At 33.4% G+C, this 26608-nt stretch overlaps 2 protein-coding genes across 2 annotated transcripts in view; both read left to right on the forward strand.

Annotated features, from left to right (window-relative positions):
* LOC133193947 (amino acid transporter heavy chain SLC3A1-like) overlaps positions 1-26608 on the forward strand; it is a 168895-nt gene that overhangs the window by 6175 nt on the left and 136112 nt on the right. The window lies entirely within an intron of this gene.
* Positions 564-22795, forward strand: LOC133193853 (galactose-specific lectin nattectin-like; the record flags this gene model as incomplete). The annotated part of the gene is made up of 7 exons (XM_061329775.1): positions 564-597; positions 7184-7287; positions 8566-8665; positions 10420-10640; positions 13415-13541; positions 22237-22332; positions 22654-22795. Coding segments are annotated over 7 exons (816 nt in total), but the record flags the coding sequence as incomplete, so codon positions are not given.

A 26608-nucleotide genomic window follows, 5' to 3' on the forward strand; every position in this document is an offset into this window, starting at 1 on the left:
AGAAGGTCAAACTCCAAAGTCAAGGTCAAAAGGTCAAAGTTGTCGATATCCAAAGGAAGGTCTTGTCACAAAAAATACACATGTGAGGTTTGAAGCCCCAAGCACCAACTGTTCAGAAGTTATGGCCAAGGTTAATGTCTCATAAAATTTTGCAAAAGTGGGTCAAACTCCAAGGTCAAGGTCAACTGTCAAATATGATGGTACCCAAAGAAAGGTCTTGTCACAAGAAATACACATGTGAAATATGAAAGTCATAGCTGCAACCAATCAAAAGTTATTGGCAAGGTTAAAGTTGACAACAGACAGACAAATAGACAAACGGACAGACAAACAGACAAACAGACAGACAGGACAAAAACAATATACCCCTGGATCTTTCGATCCGGGGGCATAAAAACTAATACCTTTATTGAACAAAAAATTACAGAGTTGTCAAATTTTAATCTTAGTCGTAAGCTTTTTGTGAAAAGAGCCGCTGGAAAGTTCACCCCTAGGACCACTTGCCCTGGGACAATGTGTATATGTATATATATATATATATATATATATATATATATATATATATATATATATATATATATATATATATATATATGGGTAAAAATAATATTTACCAGATAGGTTTCTTTTTGTACAAGCCTTTTATAAAGAAGGAAGATTTCAGACGTTTTCACAGCTTAAGGACATACGTAACGTAGTGTGAACTTTATTGTCTTTTTCCCTGGAGTTGAAGAGTTCCGATACTTAAAGGAACTGTGAACTACATTTTAATATCTGTATATGCTGTTGTACACTTCTTTTAAAACAAGTTTGGATAAACAAAACATCAAGAATATATGTTTACTAGAAATTTTTGTATACTTTTCTTTGAATTATTAAAGAATTTTTATCAATTGATATCTTTTCAAAACCCCTGGTAATGCATGCTGATATTCTGTCTACGAATATCTGATGGCACTATAATCTTACATTAAGATTATCTTGAAAAATTATCAGTAGGTAAGGTACGTTGCGTATGTCCTTAAGTTAAAAACTGAATTCGACGAATAGGCTTTTTGAAGACAGGACATACTTCCAGCATCAGTTTATGCATCCTGATCCGCTGGAAGCAATTTCAGTTGGGGTGGGGTACAATATAACAAAAGAATTTCTTGACAAGCAAAGCAAAAAAAAAAATTGACGTCTCTTGAGGGGGGAACGACCGAAAATAAATTAACTTACGAGTACATTTCTATTTATTAGTTTTTTAATGGCAAAACTATTGAGGGGGGGGGGGCAGAGCTGTAAATCAACTTTATTTTCTATACTAAAGATTTACTCGCCAGATTACCCCCTCCCCCATTCCTAGGAGTTTCATATGCTGTCTTGAAAAAAGATTTCTCATTTCTTCAAAGGAATGTATTACAACACTGCTTAAAATGTTTTAAACTCTGAGCTTTTAGAAGCAAAACATTTCACATACAGGTTACTATGGTACATGGATGACCCCCATTCCAACATTCCAAGATAAAAGGCATTCTAACATTCCACCATAGAAGGTCAATGCTATATTAGATGACTTGATCAAGTATTATTGATATCTAGTTTTAGTAATTAAAATATTAAGTTAGATGCTTCAAGATGTCAGAAATCTTTTTTACGACACATTTTCATTAAAGCACATGTTTAGCTCACTTGAGCCGAAGGCTCAAGTGAGCTTTTCTGATAAAGATTTGTCCGTTGTCTGTCGTCGTCGTTGTCGTTGTAAACTTTTCACAATATCATCCTCTTTTCCAGAACTACTGGGCCAATTTCAACCAAACTTGGCACAGAGTATCCTTGGGTAAATGAGATTCAAGTTTGCTCAAATGAAGGGCCACGTCTTCTTCCAAGGGGAGATATTTACAAATTAGTGAAAAATTAATGGCGTTTTTTAAAAATCTTCTTCTCAAGAACCACTGGGCCAGGAAAGATGAAACTCATGTGGAATCATCCTCAGGTAGCGTAGATTCAAATTTCTTAAAATCCTGACCCCCGGGGATAGGGTGAGGCGACAATGGGTGATCAAAGTTTTACATAGGAATATATAGGAAATTTTTTTTAGAAATCTTCTTCTCAAGAACAGCAAAGCCATGGTTAGTCATATTTTTATGGAAGCATCCTCATGTTGTGTAGATTCAGATTTGTTCAAATCATGACCCCCTGGGGTAGGGTGGGGCCACAATGGAGGATCACATTTTTACATAGGAATATATAAGAAAAATCTTTAAAAATCTTCTTCTCAGGAACAGCAAAGCCATGATTAGTCATATTTATGTGGAAGCATCCTCAGGTGGTGTAGATTTAAGTTTGTTCAAATCATGACCCCTGGGGTAGGGTAGGGCCACAATGGACGATCAAAGTTTCACATAGGAGTATATAGAAAAAATCTTCTCACGAACAGCAAGGCCATGATTGGTTATTAACTATTAGGAAGTATCCTAAGGTAGTGTAGATTCATGTTTGAAAAAAATCATGACCCCCTGGGGATATGGTGGGGCCACAATTGATGATTAAAGTTATGCATAGGAATACAAAGGAAAAAATTTTAATAATATTCTCAAGAACAGCAAAGCTATGATTGGTCATAATTATATGGAAGCATCCTCAAATAGTGTAGATTCAGATTTGTTTAAACCATGACCCCCGGGTTAATGTGGGACTATAATGAAAGTTCAAATTTGTGGGGGAAAAGTCACAAAGAAATATATAAGCATCTTTAGTTAGTGTAGATTCAACTTTGTTCAAATCATACCCCCTCCCCGGTCCCTTTTCAGGGGTAGTTCGGGACCACTTATGCATTAAAGTTTTTCAATACTGAACTGATTTTTGCTTTTTTCCTAGCCACAGTGCTCAGGTGAGCGATGTTGCCCATGGGCCTCTTGTTTTTAGAAACACATGCCTATGGTCCACGTATTGAAGGACAGCAACTTGTTGAAAAGCTTTTCAAATAAAATCTCGTTATTAATTATTCAATTTTCTTTTTCGTTTATTACCAGATAATAAATATAATTCGTGATTTTATGAAAAGTGTTAAGAAGACTATTACTCCCTAACATGAGTGTGAGTAAGACATGGATATGAGTTTCCGGATATCAATTGGAGTACCAAAAATTAAAAAAAAAGTTTGTAGACCAAGTAAATATTATTTAGTACATAGGCCTATGACACGAAATAAATATGAACTTGTATCTCTACAAATTAGTGAAAATGTGTGAAGCATTTTCTTTTACGGTATATTTTGAAAGAATAACAATAATATGAAATTGATAGTAGAATTTAGATTTTGACTCAGTAGATAATATTATGTTATATTAAAGCTGCCCTTTGGATTGGCGGATCAGATATTTTTGTGGAGGGAAAATGGATATGGATGACTAGCAGAAAGATGATTGCTGAGCAATCGTACACAAACTGGTATCCTGGTGAACCAAATAACTATAATGCAAACGAGAATTGTTTAGAATTGGAGGGATCAAAGTATTTGTGGAATGATGACGCATGTTCAAAACAGTAGCATTTTATATGTGAAAAATTGTGAGCCTTAAATTCTATATTAGTTTACCTTTCAAAAAATTAATATACGTACATAATACATATATTTCGTACTAGAATTTATAATACGTTTATTAAATATTTAAGAAGGGAAAGAATAATTCAGATCATGAACATTTACTTAATCTTAAATCATAATTCGTTCCACTAAGAACAATGTTTGTTTTTATAGGATGTACATACATAGAATCCTGTGAACTAAAATTTATTTGTTATTTTTTCAGAGCTGCTGGTTATCCTGTTGTGGAATGAAAAGTCCATAATTTTTTTTTACAATAAAATATTTCGGATCAGGGAAACGCTTCATGGTATATTGGATAATTATAATACAGCGACAAATAGAGACACGTAAAGGAACGGTTACATGCTCAGTATGACTGAAACTTCATCAACGTTATAGTAAAAGAGCAACAATACTCTTGCCTAAATATTTGATCGAAAAAAGACTTTGTTCTTGGAGTTCGCCGTCATCAACAGATGATACCCTTTTATTCCATTTTTCTTAAAAGTTTTACTGCTTTCGTTCAGTTTCTCAAAAACAACTCAACAGATTTGCAAAACAAGACTGGTTGATGCTCTTAATTAACTCTAATATTAGTTAGCATTGGTACTTTCCTTCCTGGTTTTTGACGGATTTTCATTGTACAAGTCATGTATGTACAGTTCCTCTGAAGCAACTTTGATAAGAACCTGAAAAATTAAAGGATGATAGATAATGACAAAAAAGATGTACATTAGTTTTTGCTTAAGGTACTTAGGGTCACCACTTGGAACAAATAAAAAATATGATGATATTAGCCGTAAATATATCATAATAATGACTTTATTAATAATAAATTAATAATTTTTAATGGAGTTGGATTGTCTCTATGAAGTGGAAAATCCCGATTATTTCTGATGGAAAGTTTAGCTTCTGCCTCCTAGAACTACTTATAAATACAAATTTACAGATTATAAAGTGGTTAGAGTTTGGGTAACCCCATTTAATGGCACAGAATTGATAGAATGGTCATACCTTTTTACAATCAACAACGAATGGAGAAAACAATTAATACGTACACCCCCTCGGTGTTAGTGGTGTTGATATGTCTACCGTCGATTCAGTTGGTTGCAAAAATGGAGTAGAAACTGTTTGGAAGAAAAAATAATCATAGCAACGAGAGAGAGAGAGAGAGAGAGAGAGAGAGAGAGAGAGAGAGAGAGAGAGAGAGAGAATTCCTTTGGAACGAAAAAAAAAGATGTTAAATGTAAAAACATTATTAAATTTATTTTTAAAAATTAATTCAAAGGGAGAGTATGGGGATGACCAATTATGACAGTGGGAAAGGGGTCAAGTGATCAGCTCTAGCATAGTGATATTATCCTGATTTTAAAAAATAAGAATTAAATTCAAGTATCCTCAAATGAAACAAGCACTCAAACTGAAAAATAACATACACAATAAAGGACATTAATGTTATAATTAAATTAAATAATATATGAATTAAAGAGGAGAAATGTAATTTCTTTTCCTTTTGACCTTTTGGTTGACCCGCAAAGGGGCACAACTTTTCACAAAGTGTGGATTGCACCATTATCAACAGGAAGCTGAAAAATATCCATAATCCATTTTTTAATATTTAACCCCATCCATTTCCCCATTTTTTTTTTTATTTTTTTATTTTTGGGATGAAAGGATTGGTATATGATTTTTCATGGGGGTTGGTTAGTGATCATCAAGATATTATAGTATTCTAAGACACTTTTCAGCACCCTGTGACAACAAAATCATCTCTTTTTCCACCTCTAATCTCGGAAGAACTCCTACATACATATAAAACAGGTAGGTGGCATTGTTTCCAGTTGAGTAGAGAATGAAGAAGGAAAAATGAATATTTAAAAAAATACTATTGAAAACGAAAATAAAAAGTTTCAGGTACAATACTTATGTCTCCAAAAGCCAGATCTAGAAGAGGAGAAAGAATCCATTCTCATTTTCAATACTTGGGTACATTTTAGTGAGGGAGAACTCAACAACAAAAAGTGGCGGACCCAGAAAGACTTAGATTGAAAATTTCTTTACAAAACGTAACAGACTTTTTGTGGGTGAAATTAAATATGAAGATAACGAAGCTCAAAAGCTATTCAAACAATACATGAACAAATCAGGACCAGAGCAAACACAGACCTCTAAGACATCAGACATGGAATCAGGTGCCATGGAGGAGTGAGCATCCTCTGTTGACCGGTCACACCCGCCGTATGTTCCTTGTCATGACCGGGAAAAGCGGAAAAATCCGTATACAATTCATTTCATTTTACTTTCAAGTTAAATACTAAAATCTGATTGGTTAAGACGCATTTAACAATACGTTATGTTACCCTCAGCGTCAACACACTGACAACGGGTAACACAACGAAAATTGTCACATGCGTGTAAATCATGCGCGTATGGTAGAATTCTCAATACGTCATGATCAGTTGTGCGTTTGAAAGAAGCCGAATAAACTTGACGGCAATCAAACTTGCGTCCGATTTGGTTTAATTGTAAACAACAAACGACAGACGGAAAATGGTTTAGAGTGTGCAGAAATAACGAAACTTAGATGATAAAGGACTCTTTGTGTATCAATCTCACAATACAGAGGTCGGTAAATCTTTTTCGAAACTTTCTTATTGAGAAAAACAGAATAAAAGAAATTTGAAAGCGTCTAAATGTGAACTTAACGACGATTGAAACATTTTTTGCTTTTCCTAAATCAATAAGACATTTAGTATAATAGAATAATTGGTGCATGTTTTCGAGGGTAACTGTCGAGATTGACATCCCTCAGAAAATCATTGTCAACTTCCGCTGACGCGTCGGTTCACAATGATTTTCCTTGGGGTGTCAATTTCGACTGTTACCCTCCAAAACAATACCCATTTATATAGTGTATATAATGGCCTAACAATAAGTGTGAAAACGTCAGTCAGCATTCAACTTAATGATAAATTGTATCTGTTGACACGGTCATTTTATCGACCAAAGAACTTGGTCGAGAAATGATGACTTTAAACGAGACTGTTGATATTCTTGTTTCATCATAAAGTTTGTCAAAAGCTTGCTTCGTTTTTGAATTGTTCGTACGTAGAGCATGCTCTTGCATAGCGAATCAGCTGAGAGACATAAACCCATATGCAGACCTGGGATAAAGGTGTATTACTATATAAGTAAGGGAAGTTGATGATAGAAAAGTTGAAGTCATCACGTTCCTGATAAAGATTTGTTGTTAGATTATCATTAACGTTTTTCTCGTAAAATATCCAAACATGAAACAGAAGTGTCAGTTTCTATGGTACATGTATCTTTTATTTCAAGCTCACTGGTATATATCAAATCGACATATGAATAGAAGTAACTATTGTCATTTGATAATACGTCGTCGATATATCAAAATGTCGATTTGAAGGCCACAGCAAGTGTCTTCTTCTCCTGTATAAGTTTCTGAATGAATTCTGCTTCTTATGAATACAATAATGGGGCGCAATTGGTACATGTACCCATGGGAATTCCAACAGATTGGAAGACTGATGGGTACTGTTTTAATAATTTTGGATGCATTTCTCTGAAGATTTTCATATGCAGTAGGAACTGGTCTGGTAAATGCCGATTGTCCAAGTAACTGGATCCGACATGCGGAATCCTGTTATCTGTTTGTAAATCACCACGTTGCCGACTGGAATGGAGCCATGGTTTGTATCTTTCTCCTAAATAAGGACTGAATTCTGATAAATGTCTAATGTACAGTGAATCCCTTTTTATTCACCAAAACTTTTTTCTTAGTTATGTGAGACAGTCCTCTTTTTAAAAAAATCATAGTTCAAGAATGTATACAATAATAACCCACTTTTGTGAAAATTTCTTCTCTTCGCTTATTATTTGAGTATCTAAAGACTTCTCACTAAAATAAGGCAGAGCGAAAAATTGATGATCTATAGTGTCATACATGTAGTACTAGAATGCATTGTGTACTGGTATCTCAGAATGCATTGTAAAAACTGAGTGGGTCTTCTAGAGTAACTCTAGATGTCATAAGAGGGAAAATTTTGGGATGTTGAAAACATAATATCAGCTGTAGGTACAAAATTGAGATTTATTTTAGGAATGCACCTATTAAAGTTGTGGAATTTTTTAATAGCCTCCAGCTAAATGAGCAATTTTACGCTTAACAGTCATGACCTCATTTATTGGCTCGAACTTCAGTTGATCGCAATTTGCTACCAGATTGGTTATAGACAGGTTCAGATCAGAACTTCTTTTTTGGACGCCATCTAGCGTTAATTTACTTAATGGCTGTTGGTTTTGCATCGGTGATCGTTTGTTTCAAAAGACACACTCGCACGATCACAAACTTTGATATCGCAACTATGATTCTCTCTCTCTTTTTTTTTTACATAAGAAGTATATTCTACCTTATTACATTATCCTTACATATCGTAACGAATTTCATTTTTCATGAGTTGACAAATCTCAAGTCTACAAAAGTTTATTTTTACATTTTGCACAGGTCTGTTAAGTGGATAGTTAACATAAACAAGTTGGGATAGGACATTTTGCAAATTACAAATTTACATTCATTTTGGAAATTACAGAGTAAACCCTTTGGCTTACCGTAATTTACATACTTAATTTACAATCTACCATTAATTAATAGTTAGCGAAGGTCTCTTCTTTTTTATATGCCATCTAGCCTCAGTTTGGTAAGTTAATGACTATTGGTTTTGCATCCGTGATCGTTCTTTTTGCATCGGTGTCTGTTGATTTTTCAATTGAGTCTGTTGATTTTATTTCAAATTGTTCGTAAATGTATTTTAGCAAGTATGTTCTTTGAGCATTAGTTTTTTTTTACCCTTTCTGCCGCCCATACATGAGCATAAGTTTCAAATAATATTATGATAAAATATCCACACGAGTTTTGTCACTTTTAAATAAACTGAATGTAATAAATATTTTTTTCCCTAATTTTATAGTTCTTCTGTGCGAACATGGACTCAAAATTGGTTGAAATCGAAACATCATCCGAGGACGCATTTCTTAATGCGCATGCCCATGACTTAGGAAGAGATGAGAGTATATAATTATTTCAATATTTACTATTCATCAAATTTTATGAAGGTTGAGACACATTTATATATAGTTTTCTTCATAAATGTTTGTGAAAGGCCTGCTAGGATGTTTTATGTTTTAACTCAAGATATTAAGTTCCCCGAACTGAAACCACATATTGAATATACATGACGTACATGTAGTTTGATGTTTAGTTGGCCTGTATCCCTAGGTCTATTATTTTTTCTTAAGTGCAACTAGCCTGGTAAATTTCACTTCAAATTCCCACTGAGCAGCCTTGGTTAAAGGGATTCACGTTTGTTCAGATGTAAAAAGGGATGTTTTGTTTTGTTCCTTTTTTCGAAGGAAAATGAACTTGTCGTGTTTATATTTTTTTCCGGAAACAAAAATATGAACTTAATACAAACAGTCAATGTAAGCGTATATACTTGCCTATAAGTCGGTTCACTTATAAGTCGTTTAAAGGTTATTTTTGGAGGGGCATTGACCCTCTTATAAGTCGGTACACAACCTTTTTGTCAGAATCAGTAGACAATTTCAAATCAATGCTCTAACGTTTTACCTGTGTTTCAAGAAATATTTTGGAAATTACACTGATGTATTTTTTTATTCTCAACAAATCAATTTCATATCAATACTCTAATATACAGTATTTACCCGAGTGGTGTTCAAATGATAGTTAGGTGTTCCGTTGGGGCCACTCGCACCTTCGCACTCTCGCCTTTAGGGCGAAGATGCGAGAGTGCAAAGTTGCGAAGGCGAAAGAGCGAAAGTGCGAAGATGCGACGGCGAAGGTGCGAAGGAGCGATACTAGTATCGCTCCTTAGCCTTCGCAACTTTGCATTTTCGCCCTCGCATCTTCGCACTTCTGCCTTTTTTGTGGAGTTCTCTATCGTTTGAAGATAATTTTATTTATAAAAATGGCGTCTGCAGAAGAAGATGAACTGTTCAGTCTGTTGCGAATATATTTCCAGCAAGGATTTTCGCATAATGAAATTCGAATGTTATTGTATTTAAATCACGCTATTTAAATAAGGTATGCTATCTAAGAAAAGTGACAGGAGTTTTGAATTGCACAAACATGTAGTGTTCATCACGTTTTAAAACAGAGTTACATAATCATGATAATGTTCAAGCCTAGTTGTACACTGGTTAACAGGTTAAAAGATATGTCAGATAACCCTGTAAAATATTAATGAAATTTTAATAATTAATTAATAGTAAGCACGACGGCCTAAATTTTACAACTTTTTTAGTCTCATAACGCCGTCACACTAATCTAGCGCTTGCGTACTAATAACATCCAAGAACCCACTAAAATTAACTCATAACGATAAAGAGCTCCACGGAAGTAAAATGCGAAGGCGAAAGTGCGAAGTTGTGAAGGCAAAAGTGTGATATTAGTATCGCTCCTTCGCCTTCGCACCCTTGCCTTCGCATCTTCGCGCTTCGCACTTTCGCTCCTTTGCCTTTGCAACTTCGCCTTCGCAACTTCGTTCTCTCGCATCTTCGCCCTAAAGGCGAGAGTGCGAAGGTGCGAGTGGCCCCAACGGAACACCATAGTTAGGGATATTAGGCCTGGTCCAATATTACAGCTTTTATTCTCAATATATCAATTTCATATGATAACTGTCGGAGTTGGCTAATTAACTCTACATTTAGCCGTCAAAAAATCATTTTGACGTGCAAGTTCATCATTCCTGGATATCTATCTTGGGATAGATGGAAGACTTGTCAGTTATTTACATTGTATGCAGGACCATTTTGGATTGGTGGATCTGACATTGTACTAGAGGGAGAATGGATGTGGATGACTAGCAAAAGATTCATTGATTACCGTACTTACACAAATTGGCATCCTGGGCAACCAAGTAACTCAGGAGGACACGAGGACTGCCTAGACCTCGTACCCCCAACGTATACATGGAATGATAATACTTGTTTTAAACAGGAACATTTCATCTGTGAAAAACTGCAAGTATATAAATCATTCTGTATGGGTCTCATACATTAACTTCGTAAACGAATTCATTCATGATATTTTAAAGAGTACCTCAGAGGAAATCTTAATAGATGTCAACGGTTTATCATTTTTATATGTTAAATATTGGAATTATCAAGATTTCAATTGTCATTTTTTTCAGAGCTGGTGATCCAGTTGTTGGATAACTAATGTGAAGTATTTTGTCAAAAATAAAATAATATATTTAATATGCTTACTTGTTAAGAAATTAACTTAAGTACAAACTCTAATGTTTCGTTATTTTCTAAGTACCCGTTTTATATATATGTTGACTGGGTACGTACATAAAAAAATAATATCAACATACTGTTCTGATAAATGACGATTTTGAACATCTCATTTTGAAGCTATTAATGTTACAGATAAGCACACATGTACAAGCCTCTCTAATATTCATGTAACTCAGTTTCTTTATTCTAATTTGGATATAAAGAATCATAATACGAGTATTGTAAAAATAAGCTTTTATATATTTTATGTGATGATTTAAAATGGGTCAAGTTGGCCTCAGTCAGGTCAAGTCACCTCATTGGTCAGGTCAGGGGTCCTTATTTCACCATATTGACCTTAAGGGGTAATTAATTGTACATTGTAAAATGGCTACATTAAAGTTGAAATTGGCATTTATTACTTTTTCCATTTATACACAATTGATGTTTAATATGTTCGTGGATAAAAATGAAAGTGCATTAGCTTTATCTCAAAGTATTTCAATAGAGAGGAACATTTTGGTTGAGGATAGGGACTTTTGTGTTATATATAAAAATATACAAGACTGCTATCTTGTGCTTTATTTTAACAGCGTTATTTTTTGCTTTTTTAAACAATAAAAGAAGCGTATTCTTTAAAGAATGTATTTCAAATACATAAACGTAATGTGTAGAATTATGAATATGTATTTTTTTTTTGTTATATCAATAAAGACGTGAAAGGCGCAAGTACGCTTGAACCCTAATTCTTTCTTATTTACATCCACTTTCTTTAAAATTTTTAAGAAAAATATGAAATGCCTTTTTTTTTATTATAAAAGATAATTCTAGGATGCTTTACTTATTGTTCATGCCTCAATTCTGGTGTAAAGTTACGTTTATTATTTCAAAATTTTCAGTATTGATTTACCGTCCTTTTTATTTAGCTTTATGATATAACTGTATATGAACTTTGCACATCTTAATAACACATTTTTCGCACATGTGAAGGTCAGTTAAAAGAAGAGCACCAGAAAAAAAAGCTTACAGCTTTTCATAGCTAGCTAATACAATTAATTGATTGATTATGGTGGCCACAAACATGGGAAAAATCCTTTTGCATTAACATTGTCCGGCGCAGTTGACCACTGATGCGCGACGTCATAAAAACGTCAATGCGCCTAGCCATTTCATGCGTCAGAAAACTGTCTTTTATTGCACAGGTGTATACTAGATATACATGTAATTTTGTAAAATAATATGGACGTTCTTCCGTATTTTGTAAGTATCTGTTTAATTCTGTTCAGATTTATTGAATTCTCTATTGAATTTATTGATTTCTTTAAAAATTTTGCCTGGATTAAAATGTTTTATCCAGGTGAATATTCAGCTATTAGACATGGGTATTGGCGCGGAAGGGGAAAGGGGGGGGGGCGGGGTAATGAAATATATCTTGGTATAAAAACGATTAAAAAATATCATATATGAATATCATCAATCTATTGAAAATTGTAGTCATGAGTTTAATATGCGTCTAAATTTCATCTAAATGCATTTTAAACTCTCTCCGCTATATGTATATTAAAAAAAAAAATTATGAAATAAATACAGGACTTTTTTTTTTGGGGGGGGGGGGGATTAATCTGTTAACTACAATCATAATGCATCAGAAATTCAACTTTTCCAGTTTATTGAACATAGACACATATCTTTTCGCACATTAAGAAAATTTGTAGTGTTCTCTCTAAAATGTTTTCAGGGCATATTATCAAAGTGGACTACTATAATTTTTCTATAATTAGTATTCGTAATTAATGAGTGCTTTGTTACTTGTACATGTCTGCACGCTTTTGCATTGTCGAAGTATTTTTATGCTCATTTAATCGAGTGTGTATCTGTAAGAAGATAGATTATATATGCATCATATCTTAAAATGTTATTTTGTTTTTGCCTTAATGTGCACTTACTTGTCATAAAGTTTTTACTTATCGACAAATATGTTGATAAACGAATTTACTAACTTTTGTGAAAGGCTGTTGAAAGGAACCAATGAAATATACTGTTCTCAAAAGATTTAACAAAATATAAAGAGTGTTGCCAAATTATCAAATTAATGTCTTCATGTTTTTATCATTTCTTTATTTGTTTGTTTGTTTGTTTACTTATCCATAATTCATTTAATTTATTTATAATTTTTTTTTACAGGCTGTAATTTGTTTCCTAACTTTGGTATGTAAAAATTCTTGTATGAAACCATTTTTTCCTTTCAAATATTTTGGGAAAGTTATAAATATCGAATACATGTTCGTCAACTTTAAATTTTAAAATATTTTCATTAATACAATGCTTCTTTAAATGCATACATAAAGTAGGTCATTCAAAATTTCAGAAAACGTCTTTTCAGTAACAGTCCTTTGATTTGCTAAATGATAGTGTGCTGTTTTGGAAAGGGGGGATCATTGACAATTACAGAATAAACGTGATAACGCCTTTTGAACTACACAACTGTTTATAGAATTAATTCTGAATTATGTTCTTTAGACCCAGAGTAAGACAATCCCAAACAAGGATAAGGTGTGTCATTCTTCCTCAGAATGCGCCAAGGATAGCTGCTGCCGTGACGAGCAGGGAACTCTGGTAGATCCATCCGGGTTATTTGATCACGTGGGTATGTGTCTGTCTCCAAACAATTACATGTAGATACGCGATGCAGAACATATAACAAGAATATACTTTTTTTTCAAAAAGCTTTTAATTACCGTCCTTAGAACAACCTTCAACAGTAAACTGACATACACATTTTTCTCGAGTATTTCCTGACTTCACATTTCTACAACAGCTTTTTTAAAAACATTTTTTTTAACTACAGTGTATATAAATACAGAACAATATAAAGAAAAACGAATAGAACATAAAAAGTATAACCTTTTCATGCAAAAAAAAAAAAAAAAAAAAAAAAAATCTTGTAACTATAATTACGATGTAGGAACATTTCAAGTACTTGAAATAAAATTCAGTTACATTTATTGCAATTTATGGAATTCCATATACGACAGCCAACTGCTTACTCACTCTCTACCATCGGCTCATACATTCACCTCTGTCGTTGGCTCGCGTACATCACAGTGATAAGCACAAGAAATAGTGCGTTTGTTTTAATTCATTATAATTAAATGCCTGCACTAATATTCCTCTTTTGAAGTAGTTGTTTACTAAGTATATCTAGAACTGTTAGTTTAATTTGAAATAATCCTTGGAATATCATGTTTTTTTACGATATGTCAAAAATCTTGACGTGAGCCCATCGCAGAGGTGTCTGAGAGAGAAACGAACGACAACTCTGCAAGGGAGATTGCTGCTTACTGCCAACTGCTCACTGCTTACTGTCAACTGCCACTGCACATAGATGATATTCCCTGTTTTATTATCTTTAATATCTTTAACACGCATGCTTAATTGAATAAACCCTATGACAGATTACAATAATAACGAAAATTGGCGGATTCAGGAATTTTTAAACAGTGGTGGCAAGGAAGGAATAAATAGGAGGAAAGAGTATTCTCACTTAAATACAATACATCTAATTCCCACATTTCCTTGCAGGCAAATAATTCAATAGATTTTTTGACGGGGGGGGGGGTTATTAAAGTCTTACCATATTGACGTCAGAAAAAATTGGGGGGCTTTTAGTAGGATCTTGGGTTAAATTTGTTGGTATATGCATTTATATCAGAAATACTAATAAAAAAAATCATAAAGCCTTTTACTTTACTCTATGTAAAAAGCAATTTCAGCGTAGAGGGGGGGGGGGCGCACAACCCAACATAATTCCCTTGACAATTAATATAAAAAAGAACTACTATATATAGTATATGTTGGGAATTTAGTGGTTACGCCCCCACCAACACCACGAATGTTTTTACAGATCTAACATTAGCCATTAAAATGATTTACATAAGACACATATAAAAATTCCCACACATAGGTACTTTTCCTAGGGTAAAAAGAAACACCGACAAATATGATATTACTACATATTTAAACTAGGCAAAAGTTATTTGTTATTATAACTTTCAGTAATATTTCTAGTATAAATACATATACCAACAAATGTTACTCAAGACTACGAAAGCCCATTAAGCTCATTTTCGTAGGTTAAAAAAAATATATTTTTCGCGTTATAACGCGAAACTTTCGCGAATAAACGCGTAACTTTCCCTGTAAAACAGAGACATTTGCATAAGTTTCCATTTTCTTTTACTTTAATGATCTAGTTTATTCGTTACAATGAAAAACGAAAGACTTTTTTGAACTTGGATTATCACAAGCTGAAATTTTATGTTTTTCACGCCATTGAATGTGTCTTTCCTCTTTCTAAATCTTTTTTGCCGTCACATTTTGTCTTTCTCAACGCTGTTCAAACATTTTCAAAGTCTCTGCGAGTTTTTTCCAAATTGAAACTTTCTGGAAAATGATCCCCCTTTCCGGTGTAATTTAATGACGAAAAGTAACCCCCGTAGAATATTGACCAGGGGGTCAAATTTGTACGTAGAAAAATGATCCTGGGTCAATATTCCAAGACAAGTAGGGTCATTTTTCGACCGTAGAAAACCCTTCCATAATTCTACGGTAATTCTACGACTCCTCTCACGTTGAAAAATGACCTCCATAGAAATCCTTCCCCCCTACTTTTTCACAATATTATATAATAAAACATGTTAAAAACCTTTAGAAATGAGATATGATACGCGTTAATTTTTCCCCAGAAAATTTCAACATAAATGTGGACGGGTGAGAAAAGAAAAAATATTTTGTTTTCTGGAGATAAAAAAAAATTGAGTCGGGCCATTTTAGCCAGTCGGTCGGGAGAAGGTTAACAAACATTTTTTTTAAAGATGGTCTTAGCTTAATTGTCTCCAAATCATGCACTGCAGTTATAGAATTTCTAATATGTTTTCTACCTCCTTCCCCAGTCCTTTTCATAATTTAAGGAGGAATACCACACCAAAATTTTATTTAATAGATCTATAAGACATCCCTTTTAAACTATGGTTGCAGCACTGAAAGACTGATATTAGCTCTTAATTTCTCGTACTGTAACTTGATGAATTACAACGCAAATTTGGGGATTATATCAGTTAGATATTCAGGAACTTGGTTATTGTAGTTAATCTAGTATTTTTTCTTCTTTCATGTAATGGTTCCCATCCAGTTTCAAAGTATAGTGCATCTTTAGAAGCTAACAGAGTTAAGAGCTAATTTTTTAGCTATCGCCTACATTACATCCACCCCACACCAAGGAAGCATATTCCAATTGGGGTCTAAGAAAGGTTGTGTACATGATTGAAAGAGTTTTCCGATTTACAACAAATTTGATTTTTTTGTAATAAGCTTCTTTGCAAATAAAACTTTTTTTTTTCATTTTCTCAGAATAAATACCCAAAAAATCGTATTAAATACTTCTTATAACTATAACATACCTGAATGCAGATTGCAAACATATAAGTCAACTTTCATCCCCTTGTTATTGACGAATTGAACTCATTACCTCTTATTGTAAGAAATTCTTCCTCATTGTCTATCTTTAAAAAGTCCATTTCTTACAATAAACCTATGCCACCCTCTTATTTCAGTTACGGGATTCGACGCTTAAATATATTACATACAAGGCTTCGACACAACTGTGTGCTTAATAGCGATCTTTTTCGATCTAATGTAATTTTGAGACCCTTGTGTTCTTGTGGAAAAGTGGAGGATACTCATCATTATTTCTTTTCATGCAAAAAATATACAGAGGCCAGAAAAGAATTTTGACTCATTTCTGCGAATGGGAAAATTACAGATGATACTCACACTTTATTGTGGGGAGATGAAACGTTAAACGATGTTGAAAATGAATACTTATTTTCCATTGTACAAACATTTATTAAAAAGTCAGGTTGTTTTGGTTGATAATATTATTACTTTTTACGAATTCTATACAGCTTGACTGTGTATTATAAAAGAAATATATTATATTGAATATTGTTCCTCTGATTATTATGCTTTTCTGTATTTATTTATTTATTTTAAGCTGAAACCCATATATGTAAATATGTTTAGTATAATTTATATATAGGGGAAGGTCGTATTAATTTTTTAGAACTTTTGCCCAATCCCATTTGTAAAGTTGATAGATAATACGTTCAAATCAAAGATGCTTTATGGTTTAAAATTTGCTATTAATGAATGCATAATAGGAATGTCTAATAAAATGTGTAAAGAGAGGTGGAACATTTTAATGTTTTAAATTGAATATTATTTATGAATATAAAACACAGAATTTGTAAATATTTTTTGTACCTATGGATAAAATCTTCATAAAACTAGTCACAACGAGGGAGATTATGTTAGTCAATCATATTTTAAAAAGAAATTGAAATAATTGAGAGCTAATATCGGCCTTTCAATGCTGAAACCATAGTTTAAAGGGGATGTCTTAAAGATCTTTGAAAAAAATAAATTGGTGTGGCATTCCTTCTTAAATTCTTCCTTCAGACTTAGAATTAAATGCTTACTTCAAGTGTTTTACAATTTATAAACTTTATGTACAGTACATGTAGATTGAGGAGGGTTCCTATGCGACAGAGGCAACTTTGGTACAATTCTTTAAGTCCACAATTTGCTCGAGTTTCTTTTTTTTTTGATTGAATGGCTCCATTACTTGAGTGAATGAGTTTAATTTTCCCAGAGGCTTTGCTAGGACCTGTAATAAGGTGAACATTTACTCAAATTACGTTGATAGTCCAACGGTTAATCATTTAACACTTTCCATTCAAAACCGTTCAGTACATGTAGAAATCTATGGTTAGCAGAGTAGAACCATGCAACAAGAAAAGATTATACATAGTTTTATTAAGAGTACGTATTTGAACAAATACCAAACGAACGTTTATATGCAATAAGAAAATATGAAATGCCGTGTAATCCGTAGAACAACGAGTGAGTCATGATGCAAGTGCATTTTGGTTAACATTGAAAGAAACGACACGATGTCTGAACAAGATAAAAATTATGATAATATAGTAAACTGAAAGCATACAAGGGAAAAGGATAGTGAATGTAAAACCCTTATTACATACTAGATCAAATATAAGGGTTATTTATAAACCTCCTCTCTGCATGTGAATAATTTAGGACATTAGCCGCACATCTATTTTTCATAACGGTACAACAAATAATATCCAACTTAGATTTCAAGCTGACATATGTTCCTTGCATGTTAGTAAGCAAATAAATATTGTTTTCCAAGCATATAAAATTAAATGCGCAAACATATAACGCAATGGACAAATTGTGAACCTGGAAGCAGTATTTTCTGTTGTTTGAAGTTATCGCCCTTATAATTTTAAATTACATTCATTTTTTGCAAAAATAAACAAATTTGCCAAATCCAACTTAAAGTAAAAAGATCAAGAGTAAACATTTTATAATTTCTTTTCTACTAACAGTAAGAATTTTGTCTTTATTCTGGAATAAGTATTTTTTCCATTAATATTATTGTAAATAACTTTGAAACATCTATGTATCAGGCATATATAATTTTTTTTCCACAAAGCCTAATAAGAAACGAGTCAAACGGTCAAAAAAAAATAAAGAGAGAGGGAGATAGTGGGGAAATAGTGGAGAATGAGAGAGAGAGAGAGAGAGAGAGAGAGAGAGAGAGAGAGAGAGAGAGAGAGAGAGGAAGAGGAAGAGGGGGAACGAGAGAGTGGGGAGAGAGGTGACAGGGAGGGGAGAGAGAGAGAGTGTGTGGGGAGAGAGAGAGAGAGAGAGAGAGAGAGAGTGGAGGGGGAGAGAAAGTGGAGGGAGGGGGAGAGTGGGGAGAGGGAGAGAGTAGAGTGAGAGAGAGAGAGTGGAGGGGGAAGGAGAGACAGAGTGTGGAGAAAGAGGGGGACAGTGGAGGGAGAGAGAAAGGGGGAAGGGTTAGTGAGAGGGGAGAGAGAGAGTGGTAAGAGAGAGAGTCGAGAGAGGGGGAGGGATAGAGGCGGGGAAGAGAAAGTCGAGAGACAGAGAGTAGGTGGGAGAGAGAGTGAGGGTAGAGAAAGTGGTGAGAGAGGAGAGAAAGTGGGGAGGGAGAGAATTTGGGGGAGAGTGGGAGAGAGAGGTGTGGGGAAGGAGTGGGGAGACGGAGGAAGAAGGATAGAAGATGATATTACCGTGTATAGACTTGTGTTAAACACCACTTTCTTTGTAAAAAGCCTAATTTTGTGAAGGCTTTGTTGACACTAGCAAACAACAAAAGACACTGGTAAAGGTTTTGAGCTAATCACGTTTTATGCCCTGATATCGAAGGTCAGAGGCATATTGTTTCAGTCCTGTGTGATATTTTTAAGATTTATATGAAATATATGGAGATAACGAACAGTATTCAAGCTCAAAAGTCCATTAAACAATACAAAATAGGAGCAGAGCAAACACGGGCCTCCAAACATTAGAGGTGGGATCAGGTGCCATGGAGGAGTGAGCATCCCCTGCCGACCGGTCACACCCGCCGTGTGCTCCTTGTCATGATCGGGAAATAACGGAAAAATCCGTCGACAATTCAGTGTGTAAATAATGGCCTAACAATTAGTATGAAAAATGTCAGTCAGCATTTGACTCAATGATAAATTGTATTTGCTTACAAGGTCATTGTATCGACCATAGAACTTACGAAATGATGACTTTAAACGAAACAGCTGATATTCTTGTTTCATCAACTTGTTTGTCAATAATTTGCCTCGTTTTAGAAATTGTACATACGTAGAGCATGATCTTGCATATCGAGTCAACTGAGATATATATACCCCGTATGTAGGTGATGAAGGTATATTGCTGCATAAGTAAGGGAAGTTGACGATTGAAAAGTTAAAGTCATCACGTTTATCATAAAGCTTGGTTGTTAGATTACCATCAACGTCTTTTTCAAGTAAAATATCCAGAAATCCAAACTTAAGGTGAATATTTCACATATTTAATCTTCCCTATATTTTTATGAAAAGAAGTTTAAGACTTCATTCATAGAAATTAAAAGATAATTATTAAATCAAATTTTCTTAACAATCGCTCTTTCTAAAAGTAATTGGGAAGAGTTTTAAAACGTTAATCTTTCTAATAACTTATGAAGAAGAAAGAAGACTTTATTTTGTTTTTTGCACATTTAGATAATTAAAACTGTGGAAACTGAAAATTTTTAAGTTATTATTATTAAGGTATTTCATCACTAATAGCAAATGATTCAATGAAATTGAATACATATCAGATGTGTAGGTGTTGAATACTCAGTATATTTATACATAATTCCCATTTATTACTATAAGCATGGATCGGAAGGGTGGGATCTGTCCTACAGTACTGTAATTTATGATCTTGAAATTTGGTAAGAGTTATCTGTTTTTAATTAATAAATAAAATTAAACTTATCTGTTAAAAATACCGCGTTTTCAATTGTCATTCTATTTCTAATGTTTAATGCATCTTTCTACCACAATTTTCATTGATATTGTTATTTGAATTGTTAAAAAATTTCTTGTCCCCGTAAACTTCAAAGCAATTATGTTAATTACTGCTTAGTAAAATACATTTTTGAAACTTTCTCTCGGTAAATCCTTTTGTACTATAATATGCTTTAAATAAATAACAAAGTACCAGTATTATGTACATGATGAACATTTAAGGATAGAGAATTTGGTCCTATTAGGGATGGAAAACCTTAAATGGGATAAAAGAAATCAAAGAAAGCGCATATTCTTGTTCTAAGAGTCAAAGAACATCATTATAGCCTTTTTATGTTTTCCTTTAATAAAAACTGAAAAAGAAGATTTGTTGTTTCGCGGGGGGAAGTTTTGAAAATAAATTTCCATTTTCCGTTAATTTCTATAATGAAATAATTTCTCAAATTAAAGATTTATATTTCTTTGTTTTCCAAAATAAGTTATGTTTTACACACACGGATCTAGAGGGGGGTCAGTGGGAAGGGGGGTCCGGACCACCCCCTGGAATTTGTAAAGTTATTTAATGTACATGTATATACTAAACCAACTAAAACTGACCTTGGACCCCCCCACCCCCCCCCCCGTAAAAAACGCGGATCCGTGTTAAGTTGATCTGAAAAGTCATAGATATGAAGCATAAGATGTCACCCCCCCCCCCCTCCCCTTGTGAAGAAAGGAGAAGGTATGGTAAAAGCCGACTTTGGCCCCTTATTGATATAAAAATCAAAACACAGTTTAAATTGTGATAATTTGCAGTTGAGAACTTAAAATGTTGTTTGTTTTAAAATCAGTAATAATTTTGATTCAAAGAGTGCAGGGAGGCCACAAGAGGGTGCCAAAGTTGGACATTTTTCCGAATTTTCTCAATTCTGATGGAATTTTGTCAAAGTTGAGATACTTTTCACTTTGGGAAACATAGAGCACAAACTTGCGTATCTGAGATTTTTATACACAAGAAGCATCTGATACTAGTGCATGAAATATATAAATCTGGTAGATAGGCAAGCTTGTGCTCTGTGTTTTCTGAAATAAAATGTGCTATAAAATTGATGAAAATTTGCATAAAAATGAGAAAATTCGGAAATTGACATATTTTGTGACCTTCCTATGACCTTTGTGTACCCAATAACTTAGAATCAATACTCATTTTGTAAGAGGGATGACAACAAGTTAGTAATGATGACCTGTTGCATCGCTCCTGGAAACACCAGAAATCAGGGGCCAAAAAGGGGTCTTAACCTATCTTGTCCTTTCTTGGTTGGATTTTTTTGGACTGGGGTGGACCCCTCCTGTAAAAAAATTCCTGGATCCGCGCCTTGTTTTATGAAAATTCACATAAATATCAATATAAATATGAAAATTTATTCAAATATGTGTGACAGTTGGCAGTAAGCAGTGAGCAGTTGGCAGTAAGCAGTTGGCTGTCATATATGGAATTCCACAGCAATTTTCTCTTGTTCGTTAACTTTTTTTTTAAAGATTGAAATTTTTTAAATGTAAAATTGTTAAGTCGTACGAAAATTAGATCATCAGCAAAATGTCGGTATATCCCTTCAGTGAACAGCATTTCAACCAATGAAATAATGCAAATTATCACATCATGCATTTCCTACCAGTCACTAAAGAGAGAAAAACGTCCTTAATTTCAGTTTTGCTATGTTTCTTCTCCGAAAATTATCTTTACAGACATTGAAAGGTATCATTCAAACGAAATCGAACATTTCAAAGTCTGTAATTGGAGTATTATTTATTCTTGACCATTTTGCTAATAACTTTTGAAGTTGAAAAATACCTCTTATTTATATTTTTATTGTTATACAAAATCATCTTATTTATATTTTACGTCAGGACCTGTTACCGAGGTACTCAATGGCACCTGTGTTCCTCTCCACGCTCAGTTTGACGAGAATTGTGGGGAATCGTGTCCTTGTGACCTGACACAAGGTAAATATACTTGTTTTATATTTAAATTGATCGGATTCAATATTTGCTTTGCATAAACATACATAATTAACAGGTAAAAAGACTTGTAGATCCGTATACTCCCTCTTGAAAAGAGACATAATATAACCCTTCATGTAGAAAAATAAAATATATTCCCTTTACCAATGCTATATTGTATTATTGTCCCACGGTTTTGGAAAAGATGAAAATCTAAGATTGAAATTAAAAAAAATCGTAAAAAACCTTACTCGAGGTTTCGACTCATTTATTTAAATATTTTTAGGTGCCTGAAATGCCTTATCTCAACTCTCTATTTTTTAGGATTGGTGTGTGACAGAATCGTCTCGGACAACAAATTCACCCCGTCTATTTGCAGACCAAAGGATGTGGTCAGTAAATGGACCAATGACTTCCTGGACTGTTGGAACGATGCTAATTGTGTGCTTCCTCTGTAACTTATAAAATATACCACTGTTAATCCTTTCCAGTAGGAGTTATATTCATTTAGCTTAAACAAATGGAATGCAAAGGTTGAGCTACACAGATTAACGCTTGACAACAGTTTAAAAATCATAATCAGACTTTATAATTTTTGATTTACAGAAAATATCGGGAAAAATGTTTTATTATAATCGAAGCTTAGGCCGTTCCTGTAATAAAGAATGAAACAAATTTTCATTGACTTTCAACATGTTCAAGATTGTAACAGATTTTTTCATAGACTTTCATATTTAAAACATGTAAAATGATATTTAAACGTACGATAAGGACCATTGTTAAGTTATACAGTTAATGAATCTGTGTTGCAATCAAACGGAATTATGATTAATGTGCTAAACTAATTTAATTAAACAGCGAAAAGGTAAATTCAGAACTTCGTCGTGCATTTGATTTTGTATACATGTAGTAAACTGTACCCAGAAAACACAAAAATTAATTAAAGAATGAAATTACATTGTATTTTCCTGTATTTCTGAATCAGGAACCTTCAAGTTTGTAAAAACAAGATTGCAGGTAAAATCCAGTCGCAATATTTAGCCATAATTATTTATATAATTAAACATATCTACAACTAGTGACCTTGACATACGTAAACTGTAAATGTCATTTGTATTTGGCCAGTAATATACAGTTAATCTTGAGAAGCAATGAATATTAAATTGCTAAGTTAGACATTTGAGAATTTTTCCTATTATATATATTTCATTGAAATTTTAGCTATATGAAGTTTACTTCCCGGCAACTCAATTTTTAATTTATGTTTGTATTTTGCCAAAAAATCACATTGACCATTTCGACTGTATAAAAGTGACAGTCTTATTCAAGGTTAACAATTTAAAGCTCTTTTACGGAAATTTTACCTTTCATCCAAAGCCTCTATAGTTGATCATTATAAAAAAGAAAGCTTATAATTATCATCTAAAGAATGGTGCCAACACTTTGTATAAAGACAATGATCTTTTAAACTAGGGGATTAAAAGATCCCTGTTAATGCTAATAAAGCTCCAAAGCATAGCTTTTGACGTAAAACGAACTGTTTGCTAAAGTACGTAATTGCAACGTCACTGATTTGGGCCAGGCAAAAGCTAAAGTTTCATAAGTTGCATGTACAATGACCATGTGTCAAGTGATCGTTAATTGACGCGTGTGTGGCAACGCACTTTGAAAAAAAATTACGCACTTTGAAATCTTTTTATTCAGAGTGCGTTAAAATTGGGACAAAATCAACGCAAATTCAATTTTTTTTCCAAAGTGTGTTAAGAGTGTACATCAACATTTTTTTTTTACCATGGAGACACTTAACGCACCTTGAAAAAATATGTAAATATGTATTTAAAAAATTCTGGACATAGATTTTAGGAATAGACAGCATTATTTTGATATATTTCTTTTAAAAAAAAAAATAGACAGCATTATTTTGATATATTTCTAACAATAAAAGTGATGAATTGATCTACACTCATCGAGAACGAGGAGAAGACAGGAAGGAGGTCCCTCAGCTCAGCTCTTTATCTTTCCTACCCAAATGTATGAAATGCTTTAAGTCATTTTTTGACCCCTACACCTAACCAACATCACAGACTGGATAAAATAAAAAAAGGAAACAAAATTGTGCTATTAAACAATTATTCCTCCATTATTTCTGAAAGATCCATTTAAGAACATTTACAAGAACCTTTGGGAACAAGACAACCCCTAAAAATCCTTTAAACGTCTATATCTCAGATCCTAAAATGACGTCATCACCGAAAAATTGTCCACTTAGGTTCAACTTCTTATTTATCATACTAAAATTTGCAAGAATATTGACCAAACCGTGCAATTCTTTTTCAAAGTGCGTTAATGTGGTCGATATAAACGCACTTTGAAATTGATTTTTTTTTTCAAAGTGCGTTACAGTAACTTGGTCCCAAATTAAACGCACTCTGAAAAATTTTTTCAAAGTGCGTTGTAACACGCGCGGCTTTGATAGGAACTGGACACAAATTTTATAATTAACACAATAGCATCAGTGACTAGTTTCTTCTGAGAACATATGAAACATCAATGTTTAACCTTTGTAACACAATTTTCTCATTTTTATGCAAATTTTCATCGATTTTACAGCACATTTTGTTTCAGAAAACATAGAGCACAAGCTTGCCTATCTACCAAATTTATATATTTCATACACTAGTATCAGATGCATCCTAAGTATAAAAATCTGATATAGGCAAGCTTGTGCTCTATGTTTCTCAAAGTGAAAAGTATCTCAAATTTGATGAAATTCCACCAGAAAAATCGGAAAAGACGGAAATTCGGGAAAATATCCTACTTCTGACCCTCTTGTGGCCTCTGTGTAAGCTTTGAATCAAAATTAGTGCTGGTTTTAAAACAAGCATATTTAAAACTATCACAATTTTAACTGTGTTCTGATTTTTACATCAAATAAGGGGCCAGATTCGGCCGTTACCATACCTTGTCCTTACAACTTTTCGAGGTTCTTTGCTTATTTAAAAATGCCTTAAGAAAGAATGCCAATCATATACAGTACCGACCGGACACAACCTAACACCAGAGCGAACCCAAAGCGCACCCCGGGTTCGCTTTCTGGGTTCGCTCGGGGTCCGCTACGGGTCCGCTTTCAGAAATTTTGGGTGCGCTCTGGGTTCGCCTCGGGTTCGCTCTGCGTTCGCTCGGGGTCAGCTCTGGGTCCGCTAGAGCGAACCCGGCGTTCGCTTTCTGGGTTCGCTTTACGCACTCATGCGCGAAGCGGACCCCGCTTCAATCTTGCCGCCAGTAAGCTCCGCCCCTTGTTTATTCCAAATACAGCAGTGAAATCGATCATTGTTGTTTTTGTGGCGATCGATACATGTGCAGGTGCAGTGGCTGCAATGTTATTGTTGACAACATACACGAACGATCACGTTTTACACAAAATAGTTTAAAATATTTAGGAGTGGATATTTAAAAAAAAAAAAAAAAAAAAAAAAAAAACAAAAAAAAAAAAAAAAAAAAAAAAAACTTATTAATAGATATTTTAGATTAAAAATATTTACTGCTGCAATTAATCGACTTTGGAAAACTGGGAAAAAAAACTATAAAAAAAAATATTTTTGAAACTACCTGTAAATAAGATTTAATAGGTATTTTAGATTACAAATAATTATTAATGTAATTCTCCGACTTAAAATGTTTTTAATCTTTTTGATACGTAAAAATGTAATTTATGATCGAATGCAGCATGTTCTATCATATGATATAGGTTGACTGTGAGTTTTGATTCTATTGAATTTTATAATATGCAGTATGGGGGTAAACATTTTTTAAAAAGTGGCCTAAATAATGAATGAATACTTATATTCATCTTTCCATTTATGAATTCAAAAATCAGCATTTTTTTTTAATTCATTCATCTGCAGAAATTAAAATTATAATAATAAGTATCAGGGATAAAAAGTAACCCCGACAATCATGTCGTGTACATTTGTCGACTAATTATTTATGTAAGTATTGGGAATTAATAATTTTTTTTGTAAAAATGTACATTTCTGATGTATTGATATAAAAATATCATGACCACAATAAGCAGTTAACGTGACCCATCATCAGAGAAAAAAAATCGCTAAACATCTTAACTATACGCTTAATCATTTAAAGTTGCGCTATTTAAAAGAATACAATACTGTACGACTTATTATATTGTTTATTTACTACCGATAATTAGTTCGTTCAATAATGTACATGTAAATCGCGCGTTGTTTTTTTTCTCCTTTTTATCTCAGTTAATAATAAT

This window comes from Saccostrea echinata, unplaced genomic scaffold (assembly GCF_033153115.1).
Source record: "Saccostrea echinata isolate AGI-Se365-2 ecotype Australia unplaced genomic scaffold, CSIRO_AGI_Sech_v1 ptg000028l, whole genome shotgun sequence".
Classification (NCBI taxonomy): Eukaryota; Metazoa; Mollusca; class Bivalvia; order Ostreida; family Ostreidae; genus Saccostrea; species Saccostrea echinata.